General features: G+C 36.6%; 1 protein-coding gene across 2 annotated transcripts in view; it reads left to right on the top strand.

The window, feature by feature from the left end:
* The first annotated feature begins 2,683 nt into the window (after positions 1 to 2,683).
* The window catches only part of cntln (centlein, centrosomal protein), a 196,646-nt gene continuing 179,938 nt past the window's right edge, over positions 2,684 to 19,391 (top strand). Inside the window, exons 1-4 of one of the 2 annotated variants that reach the window (XM_088626938.1) lie at positions 2,684 to 2,841; positions 3,390 to 3,512; positions 7,749 to 7,837; positions 14,207 to 14,291. In XM_088626938.1, coding sequence (XP_088483064.1) covers positions 3,426 to 3,512; positions 7,749 to 7,837; positions 14,207 to 14,291 — 261 coding nt within the window. In that variant the 5' untranslated portion in view covers positions 2,684 to 2,841; positions 3,390 to 3,425. The remainder of the gene's footprint in view (positions 2,842 to 3,389; positions 3,513 to 7,748; positions 7,838 to 14,206; positions 14,292 to 19,391) is intronic. The other variant, XM_088626946.1, reaches the window with a different exon arrangement.

Below are 19,391 nucleotides of genomic sequence, written 5' to 3'. Positions count from 1 at the left end.
GGACTGGTGTCCCATCCAGGATGTAGTGTGCCTTGTGTCTTTTGCTTGCTGGGATAGGCTCTAGCTCCCTTCTGTCCCTGAATTAGATAAAACGGATAGAAAATGGGTAGATGAATTGAGATACAGTGTACAGTACAATGTTAGAAACACAGAAAGTGTTGAACATGATAAGAAATGGCTAAATCCTACAATGTCTTAATGACAATATTATTAATAATACTTTTCAGCAACTTGATCCTTGAATTTCTTTGAGACAGATGTGGACAGTAGTTGATTTTAAGATAAATGCTTAGAAAGTAAGACGTTCATTGAGACAGAAAATGTCACTTTCACGGTTTTTTTTCAGACACATACCATTCTCACTCCTTAATGTAAAACTAATTTGTTGCTAGAAATATGATCATATTTCGAATCCCTGTAATGATATTGGCAGCACAAGGACAATTGTGGGCCTTCTTTGTATTATCACAGTGTACTGAATTCTACTTTTCCATATGTGATAATTTGGTTAGTTTACACAGATAATATACACTGTATAGTGCATGTATTTAAATTGTATTAAATTGTATTTACAATAGATGCCAAAAATGAATGGAATAGGAAAAAAAACAGGCAGAAAAAAGGATGATTTATAAATGCCAAGTTTCACACAACCCATGGGGCAGATGTTGTGAATTACGAGTCAGTCTTGAGACTCTGAAATTGCATTGCAAATGAGATTCTTAATGAGAAACCACTGTTTCTGTGGTCATGTCAAATCAATTGACTTCTTTTTAGAAGTAACTTAGGTCTTCAAAAAAACTAAACTGATAAGATTTGTTTGAATGAAGGAAACCAAATTCACAGAAGAGCTGAAGACTATGAAAATAATTATTCATAATTCATAGTTTCCAAATCTATTTAAGCATTGTTTTCCAATACTGGGGTGGAGTCTCTCATAGCAAGACATAATCCATCTGTTGTTAAGAAATATAGGCTGCCAGCATAACTTGAACATAAGGTTCTCTTTGCTCATTCAGTGTAAAATTTAAGTCATTCTCTTTGGTATGAACAATATACATATTACAGAAAAAGAAATGGGATTATCAGAATCTGATATCTGTGCAGTTTACTGACACTTTCTTAACATAGTAAATACTAATAGCTTTTTGTAAATCTCAATTATTATTTTCTAGTTTGGGCTTGGAAACCTTTTAACAAGTGGAACATTTGGATTACAGATTTATAGTAGTTCAGGTGGATAACTGCATCAGCATGCATAGTCTGCAAAGGAACGAGTAATAGGTTTATTCCATGCTGAAAAGAGAGAAAACAACGCTTCAGCACTGTGAAGCCTTCTTCAGGTGTGAGCACCTGAAGATTTATAGTTAACAATTAAATGCTTTTATAACTAGTTTATTTTTAATTATATGGATGTAATATAATAGTGATGTAAAGGTGGTATAATGTCATTATGCAAAAAAAGGTGAATTGTTTCCAATCTACAGCACTGTATGTAATAATACTGTTTCTAAAATTCTAATTTTCTAAAACTAAGAACATGCAAAATATAGGAATTTTGGGGGGATTCGGTGCTTTTTAACTACATGAAAATGTGGTCATTTTTGTGCAAATCTTAAATCAGATTGGCAGTTGTAAGTTACTTATTTTTGGTTAGGGACATGGGACAACAGGGTACAAAGTAGGGCTACAAGCTTGGGATGGTGATCTGTCTCAGAGCACACATACAAATACACAGGGACAGTGTGGAGTTAGCAGGTAACTTAACTGGCACCCTCATAGAAAGTAGGATGAAACTGGAGCACCCAGCAAACTAGTGAAGGCCACGTAAAACCAGAAAGAGAAGGAACCCCAGTCTGAAATCAGAAGAGCTGTGGGGCAGTAGAACCAACTGCCCCACTACAGTGGTGCCTGGCAATATCAAACAACTTACAGATTTTTTTTCTCTAGACTACTGTTTCTCAACGTTTGTCCTTGTTTTTTATGTATTGTATCTTTGCATACATAAACTGTTGATATCTGATAACTCTTGTTATCAGAGATATCATTAAATATGAATGATGTATATCATACAACGCATGATTTTGTACTGTAGTGAACGCGAGACACAAGGCACTCAAATCCTTTACAAATGCAAACATACGAGACGAATCACAGTACAGTATTTGAATTGTTCAAGCTACACAAATCGTTATCAGAACAATAAACTTGAGCCTAGTCTAAAAAATTCAGTTCCAGGATCATTTACGATGGAGTACAAAATGAACCAACAACGGAAAACGGATACTGGAAAATTACTGTACTTTAAACCTTGTTTGCTTTGAAAACAAAACTATCGTGCTGACATTCGTTATATTTTGTAGTTTTCATTTTCTTTGCGCTAATTTCGTTGCACGCACATATTTGTGATGTGTAGCAAACTACAATCCATTATCGAAAACATCCATGCAGTTATTAGCGATATAAAAAAACTTGTAAAACATCTCCTTTTACACAAAAGCACTAAAGTAAAGAGACTACGGAAATAACACAGCACCACACCAAAAACTAATCCAACGCCACTCTTTCACGAACTGCCTTCTGACAAGTTTGCATCAGCTTCCCCTTCACTACAGGTCCTCTAGCCATATTACGAAACGAAATGTAGTGAACTGCCGTGAAGCTTAGACAAGAGGAAACAGTTTGCGGCGGAAAACAGCGCGCAGGTTTGAACAGACAGCTGCTACCGGAACAGGGCGAGCTGTGGGAGGAACTGAGTTTTGCGTATTGTTCGACAATGTAAAATAGCACATATTACATTGAAAACAAACTTGGCTAACAAGGGACAAGTTTTAACAACAGGTACGTGATTTACAGGAACGCGGCTTTATGCATTTAAAGGCTTTCTTGGCCTGTCATCTGTCACTACTGAACCCGGTAGGCTATGCTGTTTCCAGGGCAACCGAGTAACTGCTAAATGCTACTGTACACATGTTCGGTGCTTTAACTGATTTACAAAGTGTAATACATACTATTGATTTCCGCGCATGACCAGTTATATCTTAAAAATGAATGCAAGTTACGTTCTAATCTTTACTGGTGTCGTGTCCAACAGGTGGAATGCTATATCAGTCCCATCTGTAACGTAATAAATAAATCTTAAAACGTGAAAGTAAAATTGCAGTCGTGCAAATTCAACAATATTTGTTCTAATACTTGGACTAATAATGGACTTGAATTGCATTGCTTTATTTGCAATCAAATGCTTAAGTTCAGAGATCTTGAACTGGCTCTTACTCGGCCATATCCACATCCGTGATGTTTCAGATACAATATTTGTATCTTTTCTTATTTGCTCTCTCCTACATTCTGTATGAAACTGAGTTTTGTAATGTTTTTTCCCCCTCAAGTCCCTTCTGATTGTGGTTATACTGTACATCATAGCAATGGCTGCAAAGCAGGGTGATCGAGGTCGAATATTGCTGCTGGAAGAAGAAGTAAAAAACCTCACCGAAGAGCTCGTTCAATGTCAGGTAACGGCTGATGTTTTGTGTGCCATACAGACGTTTCTACATACATGTTTCGTCCTGGTATTATATGAGTAGTATAAGAGGAAGTTATTGGTTTGTTCTTAGAGTCAGTGCAGTATGTGCCAGTATCCTGTGATAAGACGACTCTCTATAGTCAGACACCTATTTTACTTCTTAACCTATCTTTCGAGTAGTTCTTGTAAATTGATTAATAGTTTCTTTCTGTAACCATGGTAGATTGAGATTCTGCAGTAGCTAAAGTATGCTTTGCGACAGCCAATCCTATTAATGACACAGGATAACGCTGACAGCTTTTTGCTCCGATTGAAACTTTTCAAATAAATAAATGCAAGCAAAAAGTTCAAAATGTGCCACTCTCCCCCACTTTGAACTGAATTTCATTTTTGAGCACGGAGAGAGAATTTACCTTCAAGGTGCAACCAATGTGTATACATCACCACTCTTTTTGCTATTATGTCATCATAAAGTCAACTTTGTGTTGCTTCAGTTTGTTTGGAGATACTGGAGACATGAATATGACAATCTTGGAAAAGGTTGACAAACCTTGTCTCTATTCATGGATTAAATCATTGTATCACATTATGCAACAGGTGTAAACTAGACTTTTTCTTGAAAGATGAGTATTAATGTAATTGAACTGATGTTAAAAAGACATGAACTCCGATTTCAGCACAAATGGGTAAATTGCATGTGATTCCCTTTGCACAGCAAATTTTCTGTTTGACATAGACTGAAACACTGTAGAAATACAGTCATCATTTTCATCTGAAGGTGCTGCTAGAAAGGATGTTAATTACACCCTTGTTTGTGTTTGTGTATGTCTGTGTTTGTGTTTGCCCTGCCTTGCGCCCACTGCTTGCCAGGATAGTCTCTGGGTCCCCTATAACCCTGAATTGGAAGAAGCAGTTATAAGAAGGATGGATGGATGGATGAGTTATTTTTATACACATCCTCCAAGTTAGAAACACTGTATGCCAATTCCTAGGCCAGAAGAGCTGAAGACTAGCTCTATGCTATTCACTTTATGCCAGTTTGTAAACTAATTAACTTTTCAAGATCCCTAGCATTTAGCAAGCAACAGGGGTTGCTTTTGTACGAATAAAAAAAAAACTAACAAAAATCATATTTCAGAAGTATGCAGAAAACCAATCTTATATACAGTATATAGTACTGTAAAGCATATGGCCGACATTACAGGTTGTGTGAGCCGGCTTGCCAAAGCGGTGATGTCACCGCCCTTCCATATGAACAGCAGGGACCTCAGCCACCGGGCTGAGGGGAGATCTCCCTTTAGCTTAGCTGGCTGCTTCCCTGTTGAGTGACGCCGGAGGTTCAGGTTCGAGCCCCCAGCGGTGGGGGTGGGGCGACCTGAGGCGGCAGCGGCGAGGCCACATACCCATGTGAACCCGAAAGCGCTACAGTACAATATGCAAAAAAATACCTGCCCATTGACAAATGCTTCTCCTCTTGAACATTTATGCTGTTAAACCTTACTGACCTGAAACATTCAGTCAGGAAAGTGTTGTAGGACTTTGTGGAAGTGAGTTACGGCCTGTAGGGTTTTTGGTGAAAGATAGAGCTGTTTGTGGCTGACATGTACGTGAATGAAGAACATGTCATATCATCACATAGAATCCATCTATCAATCAGGGTTGTTGGGGAGCCCAAAACTATCCAGGCAATGGGTGCAAAGCGGGGTACACCCTGGATGAGATGTCACTCCATTACTGATCACATAGAATCATTTTTAAAAATGCAGTTGAATTTTACAGTCATTTCTGTCATTGCGTGCTTTCAGATATTTATCAAGTCAGTTTTTTTGTCGTTTTCTAGTTCTTAACATATTTACCGTTCAGCTAAATAATCATGCTTTTTTGGGGGGATTAATCTATTCAGAATTCACAGAAATTGAAGTCTGTAGTCTTGGATTAAAGTGATTAGGCTTGCTTTATTACTGTTTTTTTTAAAAAAACTTTTAAAAGAACAACATGCATATGCTTTATTTATTTGAAATTAATAATTGCATTTTATGAAAATATATAACATATATTTGAATCTACTAGCTAAATATGTAGCCCAGTGTTTTAAAATTTGGGAAAGCTGGACTCTATGAAACGAATTGTGTTCACACCACTAAACCTGATGTCTTGAGAAGGTCACAAGACAAGCACATGTTGCTCGGCATTCTTCGGTTTAGGCTAAAAGGTCAATCTAAGAAGTCAGATTAGTCCATTGCTACAGTAGCTGAGGGAAGCCGATTCAGTTAATTAATGAATATCCTATTCATTGCCACTTAATTGACATCCACTTTGCATCCTGACAAATTTGATGGTTTCATTGGCTTTGTCAGGTTGTTTGCTGATAGGTATATCACAAGAACACCATATGAAAAGAGAGAGAAAGAGACTGTCTTTACAGCATTTTGAATATCCGTTTTCTCAGTCAAGGTTTGTTAGTGCTGTAGATCTGATCTTCTATGTCAGTACAGCCCTCTCTGTGCAGAAGAGGCGTGTCACCACTCTTTATTACAAATACATCCTTGTGCCTATATTTGGCATTTGCCACGGTGATTTGGGCCAAGTGACAAGGCCTTATCAGAACCAGTAAGCATTACAGTACGTCAGGAAAATGGAAGGGGCTGTATGTCACTATGTGTTGCTGTATATTCGGAGAGTATGAAAACTGACTGAAACAAACATGCATCAAGGAGCTCCTGATACATTTCTATTTCTTACCCTGGGTCCTTCCTGACAGCATAAGAGACTACCTTTTTGAAGTCTGACTGTTCTTAATTCATCATTAACTGCAAATGTGGGTTCAGAGTATGTGAGATCTTTATTTTGCCCATCTTTGCTCCACTTTGTATGTTCAACCAATGGTCTATCAAGGTCTGCCTCTGCCATTTAATAAATAATTGATCAGACACTTTTGAATCTGGTTCAAGATTCATGTACTAATTGGAGACCAGTAGATTCTAGCGAGAGCAGTGACTTTTATCTTATGATGATACGAACGTATTTTAACAGATAATTTTATGTTAAGTCAATTGGAATCAGTCTGTCTTTTAATGTTCAAAACTGTGTAGTTTTAGATGTTTCTCATTAAATGTAATTCATCTTAAAAAAAAAAAGAAGAAAATACTTCCAGCATATTTGAATTGGAAATTTATCAGACTTGCTACATTCCCCCTGCAGTGCAACTTTCCTTGTCAACTATTTTTATCACCTATGATTTGTGATATGTTTCATGTCAACGTTTCAATGACAGCCAGTTGATTAGTTGTTTCTTATACTAACTGTTATACTTTGAGGTTATTTCTGTGTGCAGATTTTGTGTAACATAGTTTCATAGTTTGTTTTCTGTAGAATTTGTAATTAATTTCAAGAAATATGAATTGCCTGATATGAGTTTAATTTAACTGTTGCTGATGTACTATGAACAAGCCTACAGTATTAACAAGCCTATTTCAACACTTTATCAGAATCTTCTTTAAGTCTTTTTAGGTACTTTTCTCATTTAAGATGAGGCTTTGAACATCTTTGTTACAATACTTTGTATTTTTAGCTTGGTGTCATCTTCTATCCTTCTATATCGGAACTATTTATGTTATTTCATTTATGTTATTATTTGAAATTTGTCATGTCCAGTACCATTACAACATTTTGTTATTTTGGCTTTGCTGCATAACTAAAATTGGAACTTGAACCTACAGTAGATGAGTGACCTCTAATCATGTTGGCAATATGGAAAACAAAAATGAAGTCCAGAGTGCAATACTGGACTCCTTATACTGTACGTGGTGTTTGCACATTCTCTTTGTTTCTGCCAGTGGATCTTCATTCGTCTCACTTTCCGAAGACATTCTGCCCAGATTAGCTTCTCTGTGATAAGCTGCTTTCTGTGTGGCTATATTTTTAAAAACGTATGTCAAGGCGGAGTTTGTAAGTTCTCCCCATGTTCATATGGGTTTCCACCTACCAAGACATGTTGGTTGGATAACTACTGTAGCTTCTGGGAAAACTGGCCCTGGTGTGAGTGTGTGTTTGTACCGTATCTGTCTGACCTGCAATGGACTGGGCATTTCATCCAGGGTCTATCCAGCCTTGTGCCCTTTGCTCCCTCTCCCTCACAACCCTGAATTGGATGAAGCAGTTTGAAAATGGATGGATGGATATGTCAGGGTAAAATTAGACCTGATTGACACATTGTTCTCTTCAGGCCGATAAGGAGTTTGTGTGGTCCTTATGGAAACGCCTTCAAGTCGCCAACCCAGACCTGACCCAGGCCGTGAGCTTGGTTGTGGAGAGGTGAGTAGAAACATGGGATTTGGCATTTGGGATTGACTTTACTGTAGCTGCAGACATTTTGATTTGTTTCACTTCATGGGGTGCAAGCAGTTGTTCACAAGTCATTCATTTTACATGAAACACATGCTAAATACCAAAACAAAATTTCACTCTCTTTGTTAGATTGTGATGTTTTGGTAGCAACAGAGTGCCTAACACTTGGTAATTACAATTCTGAGTTTCTTTTTTTTTTCTAAATTTGTGGTGGATGCCGATTTTTTAATTTTTTTTGGTAAAGAATGATGCATCATTAGCTTCTACACCCCACCATGTCATTGTGAGTGATGAAGCTGCTCTAGTATAACATACATTCTTATACAGAACTTACTGTACGTCCCTTTGGGAAATTGACAGCACAAATAATATTCAGTGCTGGGAACTGTTTATAATCCTGCCTTTGTTTTTTCCAGAATTAGTGTCATGTGTGATGCCTATCAATGCTGGCTGTAGTTTTTCTCTTATAAGCTGACTGAGAACCTGAAGGAATATCTTGAGTATTGTATGCTGTTCCTGGATGAGATGCACCTCTAGCTTATTGTACTACTAGTCCAACCTCAGGGCAGTATGCCAGAAAGATTTGTAGGTCTCTTTGAATTGTCAGCAACACAGGGTGTCTGGATGACTTAAATTAGCTCACTCTCAGCATAACCAGACCAGTAACTCTTCTGCACAGTTCTTAGGTTGCTTCTGATTTAAGGAAACATGTAAAACTTTATGGACCGACATGGTTTGCCCTTCTCTTGATGCTTAAGATTCTGTGGCAGCAGCCGATTGTCCTGAAGATATTTAATTGGTGCCACCTTTGAAGACAGGCAGCCCAGAGAAATACACAGGCCTACTGTGCACCGATTGTAGGCTGTAAACTGATAATTTCTTGTCACTCATTCTGTCACTAGTGTCTTTTTCACAATTCACAAGAGAAGGCACCTACTGTATAGGTAACTTAGTTTCAAGAATGGCAACAGTTTCAGGTTGTGTTTTGCATATGGCAATAAACTATGACTCTTTAGAAGGATCTTTGCCATTTTCTGCATTCATGGTGATGTAAAGGGCCTTTGTCCTTAATCAAGTCACTCAACAGTGGAACCACTTTGATGAAAAGAGCCCATAATGTTGACATTAAAAGTAGATTCACATGTGATCAAATACCATTTTGAGGTATGGAATTCAGAAGGTGAAGTTAAACTGTCTTTTGTTTCCTGAAAAATATCCTGATGGGCAAGTATTCAGTGAAAATGAACATACCTGTATACTGTATTGTTAGTCTTGTTGGGAAATGCTTTTCACAACCTGATTTCTGCCAACCCTTGAGGCTCTTCTTTTAACCCCACACCATTAAATTATGTAAAAATGATCTAGAATTAGTTTTATCTCTGATTCATGTTTAATTCTATGTTCAGTAGTTCTAAGTGACTGACAGCTAAGAAAATGAATACGACTCCAATCTTTCCTTGGATCAGGTACTGAACCGGAGCACTACAGTACAAATCAGGGTAAAAAGCAAACAGCCACAGCTGTACGTGGCTTATCAGAGCACAAGATATAGTGTGGTATGTAATAACTGAGGCTAACCCAATAAGTATATAACTGCTCGGACCTTTCTTGTGTCTGGTTTGTGTTGTAAATCTTTATAATGTTCTAATCAGTACTGCTTTGTGGTGAACCTGTTACACTGCTTTTAAACCTATAGTTTAGTGGACTGAATGTTGTACCTTTGAAATTGGGGGTTCTCCCATTGAAAGTAAAATATAGTCCCTTGAAACTAATGCCATACTCTTCCTGTTTTGAATGGGAATTCCCCATTTTTGTTAAGAATACAAAAGGTTTTCCTTGGCCAAGCCTTTCAGTTAAAAAAAAATCCAGTAGTTGGTGAACACAGAAAGCAGGCCATGGTACCTTGAGCCGTCCGTTAATATTTTGCTTTATTGGAAAATAAAGAAATGAGGAGAGTTCCTCTGAGACAAGGTAACACGCACTATGACTGCGTGTGTATCAGCATATCAGAGCATGGGGTATTGACATGATAATTGCAGCAACTTCAGTTAAGTCTGAAAGTGCGCTGGGCCTGTGGGAATTCGGCTGGTCTTATACCAACTGGATGGCTGCTAAGGACACAGTCTGAATTGTAAGGTGCAAGTTTAGCACTTTATTCAGCAGAGGCAGGCATCACTTAAAAATCCTTCGGGGGAACCCCAGCGATCTGCAGATGTTCAAAAAAAGACTGGCTTGAGTCTCAGATTGTTTTTTTCTTCCCTGGTGCTCACAAAAAAGACATTTAGTATGAAAGGTATGTTGGAAATGATTACAGTTCACAAGGGAATGTGAGCCGAATTTCAGATTTGATGTCATCTTAATTACAGTATCTGAAGATCAGTGTAATCTTATACTGGTGCTGATTGACACACTTCTTCTGTTATTTGCACTAGGGAAGTGTGTACAGTGTTTAAAGGGAACTTCTGAGTTTTTTTCTGACTTCATTTTTTTGGTTTTACTTGTACTTGGAAATTAGGTGTACATTCTCATTGGCTCAGAAGCCTGTTTTCAGTCGGTAGCTAAGGTTCTTTATTAATCAGGACTGAAATATTCTGCCCAGTTTACATTTCCTACAATCATTTGATGACGGTGGATCGGCCACTTAATGGTGAACCAGCAATGTGATGAAAGGAAGTGCTAAGTAATATTAAAAAGGGCTTTTAAGGCCCCATGATTATGTTTAATTACGTTTGTGTGGTAGCATTATTTTTTTGCAATTTGGTGACACATTTACAGTATATGGGTATATCAAATTCAGTTTGTAAATACTGTATATTCAGATAGAGTGTGTTGAAAAGTAAGTATACCTCCCTAGGATATTATGGTTTAACATATTTAAACATGATTGACCTTCACCTAGTCCACAACAAGAAGATAGAAATAATCTCATTGTACAAATACCACACAAAATCTTAGTTATAATTTATTTGAAGGGAAACTGCAGTCTCAATTTCTCAGACCGGTAATTAAATCTCAGTAACAAAATCAATTTGTTAATGGTATAGGAACAAAATATTAATTTCAAATTAAGCTCAAAATTGCAAACTTTATGAAAGTACTGTAAGTCACCATATTGTCGCAAACCCCTGGTCTCGCTTGGGTGGGAGAGTTCCCACGAATTGTGATGTGATGCTGCCCTTCCTGCTCACTAGTCACTGTAATGACTAATGTAATGCCATGTACGAGAGAATAAGTACAAGAAATCTGCATGCAGAGTTAACAAGCAAGTTCCATTTATCGGCAAAACCATCTTGAAGATGAGAGCAATAGTTATATTGGATTAAAAGAGTTGTATTCACAAACCTGCTTGTTTAAAATGTAATAGGGCCACTTCACATTACAGTTTTGTTGCCTTGTTCTGTATCACAGAAAATGGCACTGTGCATACCTGGAAATTTCATTTGTTTTGTGATGTACATTGGAGGTTTTACAAGTTACCTCCTCCTAAGTGCATTTCAAGCCACATTTTACTTTTATTGTGGTTTACATTGCACTTATCAATGCTGATTCTTTCTATCCTGGAAATATAAAAATAGTTTTGCAGTTCCCCTTTAAAATAATCACCCAGCAATTAAACTCTTTTTGTGGAAAAAGTAAGTGCACCTTTAGTCCTAACATCTCAATGAAGATGGTACATAGAATCAAGTGCACCAAAACATGTGCAAGTGATTAGTTGGTCATCAGGAGGTGATTTCACCTGTATTTAAAATCAGAATCTTTGTCAGTCTGGCCTTTAACACTTAGGTTTATGGTAACACATCAAGGCCAAATTTAAACAAATCTGTGAATTGTTGTTGCTTGTCAAAGCCATATCCAAACAATTTGCAGTCCATCATTCCATGGTAAAAAAGATAATCTACAAATGGAGAAAATTAAACACTGTTGCCATTCTAACAAGGGGTGGCCATCCAACCGAGTTCTTTGCAAGATCTGCCTGTATGATGCTCCTAATCTCAAAGAACTCCAAGGTAACATCCAGGGCTCTACAGGCCTTTCTCGTATGGCAAATGTCAGAGTTCATGAGTCCATCATCAGGAAAAGATAGAATAAGAATGGAACGTTTTCCAGGTGGAAACCTCTGCTCTCCAAAAACAACATTACCACATGTCTTAAGTTTGCCAGACACCACTTAAATGAAAAACAAGACTTCTGGAACAGTGCTCTCTGAACTGTGTCAAAAGTGGAGTCGTTTGGCCATAGTGCAAAACATCAAATTTGGCAAAAATCAAACAACCTTTGACCAGAAGAGTCTCATACCAGCCATCAAGCATGGTGGAGTTTGCTTTGTTGTCTTGAAAGCCTTGCTATCATTGAGTCTACCATGAATTTCACACAATAACAAGAGTATCCCAGAGGAAATTGTGAGACCGTCTGTCCGATGAGCAAAGCTGAACTAAAACTGGATTATGCAACAGGACAACAATCATAAACACGTAAAATAATCTATGACAGAATGGCTTGAAAAGAAGAAATTTAGGATTTTGGAATGGAAAGTCAAAGTCCAGACCTAAACTCCATAGAGATGCTGTGGTGGGACCTAAACAAGGCTGTGCATAGAAGAAAGCCATTGAAGCAGTTCTTTAAGGAAGAGTGGGCCAGAATTTGTCCCAGGCGATTTGCGAGACTGATCAACTTTTACAGGAAACATGTAACAGTATCATGTCATGTTATTGCGGCTAAAGTGGACGCCACAAGTTACTGAATCAAGGCATGCACTTACTTTTTCACACAAAGATATTGAATGCTGGCAGATTTATTTTAACAAAAAGCAATAAGAAAGTAGAATTTTTGTGTCTTATTTGTCAAATGGGGTCAGTTTTATCTATGTGAGGACTAGGTGAAAGTCAAGTGATATTACATTTTTTCCCCAGAACATCTGACATTTAAACAAACATCTATTTCTGAGTCCATGTCTTATTGTGGAAAACTGTGTAGTATTCACGGTTCACATCAGTTGTTCTCTTTAACTATTCAGTATCCAGTTTTTCTTAATCATAGATGTATGTCAGAGGGTCATGGTTCACTTAAAACCATTTGAAATGATTGGAAAGTGTCCAGGTAGATCTATTGCATACTGTATACTGTAGCTCACCCCAGGATCACAAGGCCATATAATGGGGATAGAGAGCAAGACATTGGTTTCGTTGTGCTGGACATAAATCCATCAGCCCTTAATATAAGATATTCAGTTCATGTGTTATCAGTTGTGAATAAGCTCATGCCATTGACTGCAGATGTTGTCATGCGTGTTTCTTTAACTTCTCAGTGCACAGATGTTGTATCAGCTGTGCATTGTTAGAATACTGTGAGTGCTTCGAGTGTTTAGTAATATTTTAAAAGATTGCAGGGTATTAGTTATTTTCAAATGTACATTTCCTAATATATATAAAAACAAATATTTAATAGCATTGTCTGTGTTAATGTTTTATTTTCCATTTTTTGAATAGCTGATGTACAGTATCATGATGATTTTTGCACTATTAAAAGGAGTGGAAGAAATGTTAACTGGATGAGTATATGTCATTAAATTGAGGTGTATGTACAGTATCTTTAAGTCAAAGTGCTTGCATTTGGTGTGTGGAAATCTGTACTGAAACCAGGTAAAAATTGTGTTTAGTTGAACAGAATTAGAGAATCATTACTTCTTTCCATTGAAGGTTCTAATCCCACATGAAAAGTAAGCAACAGGAACCTAAGGGTATTTTACAGAGGACTAATTTGAAAAAATATTAAGAATGTAAAGATAATTATTTTTAAATAATCTGGCAATTCCTTCCATGAAATTGATCTAATCTTTTGTTGTTTTGATACATTTTCTAAGACTAATCACATGTACAGTAGCTGGTAAACTAATACCTTTGCTCATTTTATCAGTACTTCATCAGTACAAGCAAGTAGGGTACAATAGAACTCTGTGCAAGTTATCATTTCCTTTGTAAATAGGGCTAAAGTAAGGTGTTTCCTTTAACATCTCCTTGTTTCCTTTCTTGAACTTATTTATTGTTACACACGAATTTAAGAAACTATGCTGGATGTACTGTGTCTTTCCCCTGGATATTCATTGTACAAAACAACATACTGTACAGTACTTTCCTCTTGGTGAATATAGTTGTCATTTTTTGCCTGATGAGTTAATTTGCTGTCACATGCCATATGCTCAATTTTTTTTTATGCAGGGTCTGTCAGTTTCATATGATCTTTAATACTTGAAAATGACACTGATCATTAGGCGATGGAGAATTCACATGATGAGCTACAAATGATCACTGAGGGCTTTTTATTATGTATTTTTTCTAGAGAGAAGCAGAAAGCTGAAGCCAAAGACCGGAAGGTATTGGAGATTCTGCAAGTTAAAGACAATAAAATACAGGAGTTGGAGCAGGTATGTAAAGATACCCCTGTCATTTTCAATCTGTTTAACTTTGCAGTTTAAAATTTTTACTTTACATTTAGAAAAACATTCCTAAATATTTTTTTCTTTATGTTTAGAAAACGTTTTTTGTTATTATTCAAATTTTAGGTTTGTAATGAGAGTATAAACAGAAAGTAAACTCTGAAAAACTAAACTGTGGTTAAATTGTAGACTTTAAGATGGATAAGCCATATATTTTTTATAGTATTTGACAATAATCTTTTTGCAATTATCTCATTAAGCTTCCAACTATTGAAAAGATCCTCCTTCACAATTAAGAAAGGCCCATCAATCTTTAAGAATGATTTATTTTAGTTCTTCAGTGTTTCGTAGTATAAATTCTTGCTGGGTGTAGATTGTAACACGTTTTACTAAAGTATCTTAGGGACTACTGATTGGTTTTCTTTAGGATGCCAGTCTGATCAAATATGTGGCAAAAGGTTTTATGGTCAGAGGACACAAAATTGGAATGTTCTGGTCTAAATGTAAAACATTGGCCCAAACCCAACCCGATACAGCATATCACCCAGACAACAATATCCCTACTTTCAAGCATGGTTGTGTGACACTATTTTGTTATTTGGTTGCTTCTCATCAGTAGGAACTTTGAAATTCGGCAAGATTAAGGGGAAAATGGAACACAGTACAGGCAAATCTTAGAGGAAAACTCAATCAACAATCCCCAACCTTCTTGACAGGACTTGAGCATGATGCTAAAAAAGAATGGGTGTCATTTACGTCATCCCAGTGTGTAAAGTTGGTAGAGACTTATCCAAAAGAAACTCATAGCTGTAATTTCTGCCAAAGGTGCTTCCATTAAATTTTGACTTGGGGGGAGGTGTGAATACTTCTGCAATCGACATATTTTAGTTTTTGATTCTTCTTTGCAGTGTTTTCTCACATTTACTGTATCTTCTTTCAGCTGTAAAACTATTCAGGTTTAAAGGGGAACTGTAACACTATTTTTGTTTTGGGCTTAGAAACAATTGGCATTGATGAGTGTATTTCAAACCACAATGAAAGTAAAATGTTAACAGTAATGTGTAAACCCTCCAATTTACATCACAAAATAGACCACATTTCCAGGTATGCACAGTGACATGTTCTGCAGTTCAGAACGAGGCAACCAAAGTTCCAGTGAGGTGAAGAGATCCTATTACATTATAAAAGTATAGGCTTGTGAATACATCTCTTTTAATCCAATAGGAATGTTGTTCTTGACTTTGAGACGGTTTTGCTGACAAATACAACTTCTTTGTTAACTCTGCATATAGATCATGTTGGAACATTCCTGCAGTTAAATTTCTGCTGCATACTGTACTTATTAATCTCATTACATTACTCATTATTAGTTATTACAGTGACTAGTGAGCAGGAACGGCTGCTTTGTATCACAATTCATGCAAATTCTCACTCTCAGCTGTGACAAGACTAGTGGTTTGTGACAGCATGGAAACTATAAAGTACTTTCACAAAGTTCACGATTTTGTTTTAAATTTATAAAAAAATTTGTTCATGTAAATTAATTTAATTAGTTAACAACATTTAATTGGTCTGAAAAAATTGGGACTGCACTTCCCCTTAAACATTCAAGGTTCAATTAAAATATTTACTTTAAAAAGTGTATCCTTAATGGCACATAATTGGAAGGGGTTGAATTCTTTTGCAAGGTACTGTATTGCCTAGACATATGAGCAGACATTTTATTTTTTAGGAATAGTCTGACTCTTATTTTATCTCATATAAAAAAAACATTTTCTTCCACAAAATTGTGTAGATACAATCAGAGTGTCTTTTGTTGGATCTTAGAAATTGTAATATTTAATAAAAACATATTTTATTGAAATCAGGCTTGCCTCAAAATAAAAGCGAACAGTTGACACTTCTGAACAAAGGAGTCATGAAAATCTGGAACAAAATTATCAATTTGTATCAGTTTCTAAAAGGTACACAGTTTTTAAAATAAATTGATACTACTGAAATACCCAGGCTAATGTTCTATTCAGCTATTCACAAGAATAATAAAATAATAACAACATAGAGATTTATAGATTCTTCAAGGAGAACACTGGTGTAACACATTGACTGTGATTACATTGCAACAAAGCTCAAATACACAGTGTTGCTTGAAAGTACTGTATTTGAACCTTTCATCTTTCATAGTCTTAGAAAAATTATCTTAAAAAATATTTTATCTGAACTGCAATATTAAATTAAATTAACCCAAATAACAGACATACGTACTGTAGACAAATTGTTTCATTATTAAATAAAACATGTTTATTTAACAGGAACTCAATGATCCCTTTGGGCAATAGCAAGTGAACCTTTTAATTCAGTAAGCAGTGGCACATCCATAAGGAGCTACAGTATGACAAACATATTCTGTAGTTACTAATCAGATTCTCACATCTGCTTTGAGAAATATTTGCCCATTCGTCCTTACAAAACAGCTTCAACTGCTCCAGATTTGTTGGCTGTCTTGCATGAACATGCCTCTTCAGGTCTTGCCACAACGTTTCTGTCAGGTTAAGATCTGGACTTTGACTCTGCCAAAGAAAAATGGAATTTCTTCCTCTTAATCCATTCTTTGGTAGATTTGCTGGAATGTTCATGGTAGTTGTCATGCTGGAGGACCTTTTTTCATCTCATGGACAGAGGGCCTAACATTCTCTTCCAGAATATTTGGGTATGATTCTGAATTCATTGTTCTCTCAATGATGGTGAGTTATCCAGGTCCATGGGCATAAAAGCAGACCCAAACCATGACACTCCCCCTACCGTGCTTGACAATGGGGATACGGTGATTTTGGTGGTAGGTGTTTGCCAAACATGGCATTTTTTCTTGTGGCCAAAAAGATCAATGTTAGACTCATCCTTCCAGAGAATAATCCACAAAAAATCTTCAAGATCATCTAGATGATCTTTTGCAAACTTAAGACGAGCATCAATGTTCTTTTTTGAGGTGAAAGGTTTTCTCCCATGAATGCCATTACTGTTCAGTTTGCATTGTATTCTTGAGGTATGAACATGGACATCAGCTGCAGCAAAAGAGCCTGGAGAGCCTTGGATGTGGTCCTGGGGTTCTTTTAGACATTCTGTATTGATTTTCTTGGTTTTCTTGCTCTGTGGGATAATTTTGAAGAACATCCACATCTAGGTAGAGTCACTGTGGTCTTCAATTTTCTCCATTTCGAAACAATAATAATAATAATAATTAATAATAATTGCTTATACTTATATAGCGCTTTTCTGGGCACTCCACTCAAAGCGCTTTACAGGTAATGGGACTCCCCTCCACCACCACCAATGTGCAGCATCCCCCTGGATGACTATTAACTATTTTACCTATCTTACTAACTATCAGCTAACTTCTAACCTATTACTACTACTAGCTTTATTATCTCACAGTAAACTGATGAATTCCAAAACATATTTCTTTCCTTAATGTAGTTTAGGGCCTACCAGACTTTGTCCTAGTGATTGGTTCTTGGATTGGTTAAGAGGTTATTTTCCCACTTGATTATACTTATCTCCTTGAGTGGGCTAATGAACTTTGTGGTTCAATTACATTTGTAAATGCTCTAATTCTTATTTACTTATTTCTTTTCCTATTATATGCATCAATTCCTCTAAACACTACATAGAATTTGTGGATTTGTTTAGAAAAGTAAGGACTAGTTTTGATTAAACAAGGATTTCATAGTAATAATGTAACAGAAACAAAACTTTCAAGCAGCACTGTACTCAAAATACGTGCAGTTATTTTAACAATTTGTTGAGAGGCACTAGTGATGGATTCTGTGTTAGGATCTGCCCTGCTCAATTATCATCCCATGGATCTCATGATATTTAATTATAAGTACAGTAAATGTAGTTGGCTAATATTGAGGTATTTCCCAGCATGCCATTACATCAAATTTCTAATAGTAATCCCATACACTTATATAGCACTTTTCTGAACACTTTGCTCAATCTGTAAAATACTACAAACGTGATCATATTTCAGTGAGTAAATAAAAAAAGTTTGAGAGCTCAAGTGAGATTATGAAAGAGTGGCAGAAATGAAAGCTGTATTACATTGATCCAGAAAAACTGGTACATTGTTTTAAATTTAGGATGGGTATTGTTTAACATTTAAGTGTACCCCTGAAGGCATTGAAACAGACAACACTTAAAAGGCAGCTGTCTTCCGTTTCCTAGACGAATGGATTTCAAGTGACTAAATTGCAAGTCATTTCTTCTTGTCAGTTCCTTTTCACACCCAAAAGATCAGCAGTGTAGTGCCTGCATGTTTAGCTCTCACTTCCACAGCAGTGATAGAGGAGTCTCTCTATGAGGATGCTCATTATTTGTAACAGTTTGTATTTCAGTCAGTCATGTTATTATCTCTGAACTAATTGTATCTGTTAAATCTGTTAAGATGAGCGACCAGTGTAGCAAAGCAAATATATTACAGCTGATGATTGCATTAAGGAGCCTCTTCGGAGATTATTAGCCTACAGTACATGCAGCAATTGAAATTGAAAGTAATGAAAGACTCTCCATTGACTGACAGGTGCCTATATTCTGAGCTGAATCTATCACAGTGCAGGTGACATTGTAAATTAACCTGTAGCCCTATCATAGCAGGTGTTGTAGTTTTCCTGGGAGAGGGTAGTTGAGCATTAAGAGCATTAGATCATTTTTTCTCAAGTTTCCTCAAAAAAGCAGAGACAGTGTTTTTTCCACATGAAACAAGTGGTAGACCTTGGCTGGAAAAATAAAACTTTCAATTCTTGGGAAGCATCCTCTTTCTTCAAAGAAGTTATGTAATTTGAAACTTGTTTTAAGGAGTGATTCACATGAGAACTCACATTTTTGCCACCTTGTAGCAAATGAGAAACATTTGGTGGTTTGTCTGGCCTTGAGCCCTTTTGTCTGCCTTGTTAAGATCTGGGTTGCCTCGACCCTCTGGAATGAAGTGGCAATAAATGTTTAAATGTGATTTATGTTATGTTGGTAGGTTTTCAGGCGACACAGTGGCACAGTGGTTAGCATTGCCGCCTCACAGAGCTGGGTTCAATTCCA

The sequence above is a fragment of the Lepisosteus platostomus genome, chromosome 1, assembly GCF_059453375.1.
Source record: "Lepisosteus platostomus isolate fLepPlt1 chromosome 1, fLepPlt1.hap1, whole genome shotgun sequence".
NCBI classification, from domain to species: domain Eukaryota; kingdom Metazoa; phylum Chordata; class Actinopteri; order Semionotiformes; family Lepisosteidae; genus Lepisosteus; species Lepisosteus platostomus.
This window is presented reverse-complemented; position numbering and strand designations above follow the sequence as displayed.